We start from the raw sequence: 3,568 nt of genomic DNA on the forward strand, positions 1-3,568 counted from the left end.
AGCTCGGGTACGGGGGAGCTGGTGGCTACTGGGAGGACGCCAGGGAGCGGGGCTGGGACAGTCCAGTCCTGGGACCCGCACCATGGGCTCAGCGCGGTGCCAGGGATGCCCAGATTTGGGGTGATGAGGTTGAGCCGAGCCAGGCAAGCAGTCCTGGGATCCCCCCTGGCATTGTCCCCCACCCACGAGGCTTGGGGACAGTGGAGGATGCCAGGGGCCAGATGGGGTCCAGTTGGGGACCGTGGTGCCCGGCGAATGGGATGCCCACCCAGGGGCAGCAGCTTGGGCTCAGCGCGGTGCCAGGGATGCCCAGATTTGGGGTGATGAGGTTGAGCCGAGCCAGGCAAGCAGTCCTGGGATCCCCCCTGGCATTGTCCCCCACCCACGAGGCTTGGGGACAGTGGAGGATGCCAGGGGCCAGATGGGGTCCAGTTGGGGACCGTGGTGCCCGGCGAATGGGATGCCCACCCAGGGGCAGCAGCTGGGTGCCACAGGAGGGGCTCGGCCAGGGTGGGTGCAGGGCCAGGGCACCGCAATCCTAGGGTGCCCGTCCCCTCTTCCTGTGCCTGGGAACAGCCCCAGCCCCACACGGCTGTGTCTGCCGGCACCATGGGGAGCACGTGGAGGTCCTGCGGTGTGTCCTGCCGAGAGGGACAGGAGGAGGGACGCTGTTCCTGGCAGTCAGGAGGTGGCCATGTCCCCGAGGAGGCAGACAGAGAAGGGTTGTGTCCCCAAGCAGGCAGAGGGGGGTCCTGCCCCCAAGCAGGTGAAAGCAGCCACAGCCCCAAGACAGGCAGAGGGGGACCCCAAGGAGCCAGAAGATGCCCATGTCCCCAAGCAGGCAGAGGGGGACCCTGTCCCCAAGGAGCCAGAAGATGCCCATGTCCCCAAGCAGGCAGAGGGCGACCCTGTCCCCGAGGAGCCAGAAGATGCCCATGTCCCCAAGCAGGCAGAGGGGGGCCCTGTCCTCAAGGAGCCAGAAGATGCCCATGTCCCCAAGCAGGCAGAGGGCGACCCTGTCCTCAAGGAGCCAGAAGATGCCCATGTCCCCAAGCAGGCAGAGGGCGACCCTGTCCCCGAGGAGCCAGAAGATGCCCATGTCCCCAAGCAGGCAGAAGGCGACCCTGTCCTCAAGGAGCCAGAAGATGCCCATGTCCTCGACCAGGCAGAAATAATCTTGTCCCTGAGTAGGTACTCAGTGATCCTGTCCCCAGGCAGGTGAAAGTGATCTTGTCCCCAAGGAACCAGAAGATGCCCATGTCCCCAAGCAGGCAGAAGGCGTTCCTGTCCCCAGGCAGGCAGAGCAGCCAGAAAGCAATCCTGTCCCCGAGCAGGCAGAGCAGGCAGGAGGAGCAGAGGTTGGCAGCGAGCACAAGGTGGCTGGCACATGGGATGACGATGCCCCGAGGGCGGCAATGCCCTGTGGGGTGACGATGCCTCGCAGGGTGACGATGCCACGTGGGGTAACGATGCCCCACAGGGTGCTGATGCCTTGTAGGGTGACGATGCCTGATGGGGTGACGATGCCCCATGCAGTGACAATGTCTCTTGGGGTGACAATGCCCCATGGGGTGACAGTGCCTTGCAGGTTGATGTCCCCAAGGGGTGACGATGCCCCAAGGGCCAGGTGCTGTGGGGCCAGCCAGGAGCTCCAGTGCTATGTGTCCATGGGCAGCTCTGCCCCATGTCCCCTCTGTGCTGGGGCAGAGCTGGCCCCTCTCCCAGGGCTGGGTGCTTGGAAAGCCAGGTGCCACGTGGCCGGGGCTGTACGGTGTCCCCATGGGTTTCTCCTGGGACACCCTGGCGCCTCGCCGACAGCAGGGGGTGGTAGCTGGGATCTGCCCACCCCAGAACAGCCACTCCAGCTCTGGCTGCTGCCCCAATGCCAGAGACACCCACAGACCCATGGGTGCCAGCCTCCACCAGCCGGCCCCGAGCCTGGTCACGGGGAGCAGGGGGGCTCCGAGCTGCCGCAGGGGCCCCCCTGGCCACCCCAGGAGCTGGGGTGAAGGGGACGGTGCAGCACCCGCGTGCCCGCCCAGCCTTTTGGGGGTCATTTAGCATTTATTCAACTCAAGGCAAGGAACAAGGCAAGGGCTGGGGGTGCGGGGAGCCGTCGGCATGCCACGGTCACGGGGTCACATGCGGGGACACCTTTTTTGTTGCTGGGGAAGGAGAAAGCTAAACTTGAGAACTGACCGGCTCTGGTCCGTCGGTGGTGGGTGGAGAGGTGTCCCGTGTGCTCGTGTCCTTCCTCTTCTCCTCCTCCTCTTCCTCGTCCGACCTGCAGGAGGGGGGCAGCCTGCTCAGCAACCCCAGCAGAGCATGGCACCCCCAAAATCCCCGTCCCAGCCAGCTTGCTGGGGAAATGCAGCCACCAGTCCTGCAGGGACTGGGGACACTGCTGTTCTCCTGTGTCCGTCCCCCCCCCGAGGGATGAAATCCCCGGCACGGCAGGGCTCGACCTTCATCTCTGCTCTTCACCTGCATCGATTTACTGCTCCAAAAGGGCAAATTGCCAAAAAAACCCCTTAGTGCTTTAGGAGGAGGGATACTGGAAATGATGCCCAGGAACCGGCCGGGCGCCACAGGCTGCGCCTGGCCACAACGCTGCCACGGCCGCCTGGGGACGGCACCGGCATCTCTTACCCAGCCTCCAGCTCTCCATCCAGATCCAGGTGGTCATCGGCAGCCTCGGTGCGTGTCACCCCATCCCACGCTAGCCCCTCACGTAGCGTCCGCCCGCCCAGGAGCTCCAGCTGCCAGGGAAGGGGGCGAAGGCATTAGGGGCTGGCAGGGATGTGGGGTGGGGAAACTGAGGCAGGGCAAGCAGAGGCAAGCTGGGACAGGTTATGCCCCGTCCCAAGCCTTCCTCACCGTCGTCAGCTTCCTCAGGGCAGCGATGCGCTCCTCCCAGGTGGCTGAGGACTTCTCAAAAGTCTCGTGCCGCTTGAGCAGCTTTTCCACCGCATCCACTGTCTGCCCATAGTCGCTGCTGGCCAGGTAGGGCTCCTGCGCCATGAGCCACGACTCGGCCATCGAGGCGTCCCGGGAGAACTGGCAGACCTCGAGCACTGCGGGCAGGGACGGGCAGTGCTCAGTCCCCTGCCACCACTCCCTCCAGCCGAGCCACAGTCCCCTCCGGCACCGCCGGTGCACTCACACAGCTGCAGCCGGTCCCGGCGCTGCTCCCACATCTCCATCATGGCCTTCTTCTTCTCCTCCAGCTCCACCAGCTTCGCCTTGATCTGCAAGGGGACACTGTCACAGGGTGACCCCGGCGGCACCGTCCCCACCGCGTCCCAGCCCCGGCTGCCCTCACCTCGGGCGAGTCTTGGTGCTTGCGCTGCAGCAACTTTTTACCCAGCTCAATGCAGGTAGCGAAGTTCTTGCTCCGAGCGTCCACCTCAGCCTTGATGTCCTGGTGGTACTTCATGAGCAGCTCCACCGAGGAGACGTCCCTGGAGACACAGAAGTGCCAGGATCAGTGGTGGCATCGGTGCTGGCAAACGGCGACGGGTGCCTGCCAGGCAGACTCCTACCTGGGTTTCTCCTGCGTCTCAATCTG

At 64.9% G+C, this 3,568-nt stretch overlaps 2 protein-coding genes across 3 annotated transcripts in view; one reads left to right on the top strand and one right to left on the bottom strand.

The window, feature by feature from the left end:
* Window positions 1-290: 290 nt before the first annotated feature.
* Window positions 291-1,875, top strand: LOC118452817 (skin secretory protein xP2-like). 2 transcript variants are annotated; one of them, XM_035899618.1, is made up of 3 exons: window positions 291-1,118; window positions 1,252-1,481; window positions 1,604-1,616. In XM_035899618.1, the coding sequence occupies exons 1-3, from the start codon at window positions 422-424 to the stop codon at window positions 1,607-1,609; spliced, it is 933 nt and encodes a 310-aa protein (XP_035755511.1). In that variant the 5' UTR covers window positions 291-421; the 3' UTR covers window positions 1,610-1,616. The 2 variants fall into 2 exon arrangements, with proteins under 2 accessions (XP_035755511.1, XP_035755512.1); XM_035899619.1 differs by having other exon boundaries at window positions 291-1,111; window positions 1,166-1,875.
* A 146-nt stretch (window positions 1,876-2,021) lies between these two features.
* The window catches only part of LOC104130952 (spectrin beta chain, non-erythrocytic 1-like), a gene marked incomplete at its 5' end in the record, with an annotated part of 11,496 nt that continues 9,949 nt past the window's right edge, over window positions 2,022-3,568 (bottom strand). Inside the window, 6 exons of the mRNA XM_035899620.1 lie at window positions 2,022-2,284; window positions 2,650-2,759; window positions 2,878-3,074; window positions 3,164-3,248; window positions 3,323-3,461; window positions 3,543-3,565. Of these exons, the coding sequence (XP_035755513.1) occupies window positions 2,182-2,284; window positions 2,650-2,759; window positions 2,878-3,074; window positions 3,164-3,248; window positions 3,323-3,461; window positions 3,543-3,565 (657 nt within the window). The remainder of the gene's footprint in view (window positions 2,285-2,649; window positions 2,760-2,877; window positions 3,075-3,163; window positions 3,249-3,322; window positions 3,462-3,542; window positions 3,566-3,568) is intronic.

Source organism: Egretta garzetta, unplaced genomic scaffold (genome assembly GCF_000687185.1).
Source record: "Egretta garzetta isolate BGI_Z169 unplaced genomic scaffold, ASM68718v1 scaffold1458, whole genome shotgun sequence".
NCBI classification, from domain to species: domain Eukaryota; kingdom Metazoa; phylum Chordata; class Aves; order Pelecaniformes; family Ardeidae; genus Egretta; species Egretta garzetta.

Bases quoted from the DNA above. Each gene is read 5' to 3' on its own strand.
- LOC118452817 (XM_035899618.1), top strand. From the start codon at position 422: ATGGGGTCCAGTTGGGGACCGTGGTGCCCGGCGAATGGGATGCCCACC. The intron at 1,119-1,251 runs GCGACCCTGTCC...AGGAACCAGAAG, and splicing joins TGTCCCCAAGCAGGCAGAAG to ATGCCCATGTCCCCAAGCAG.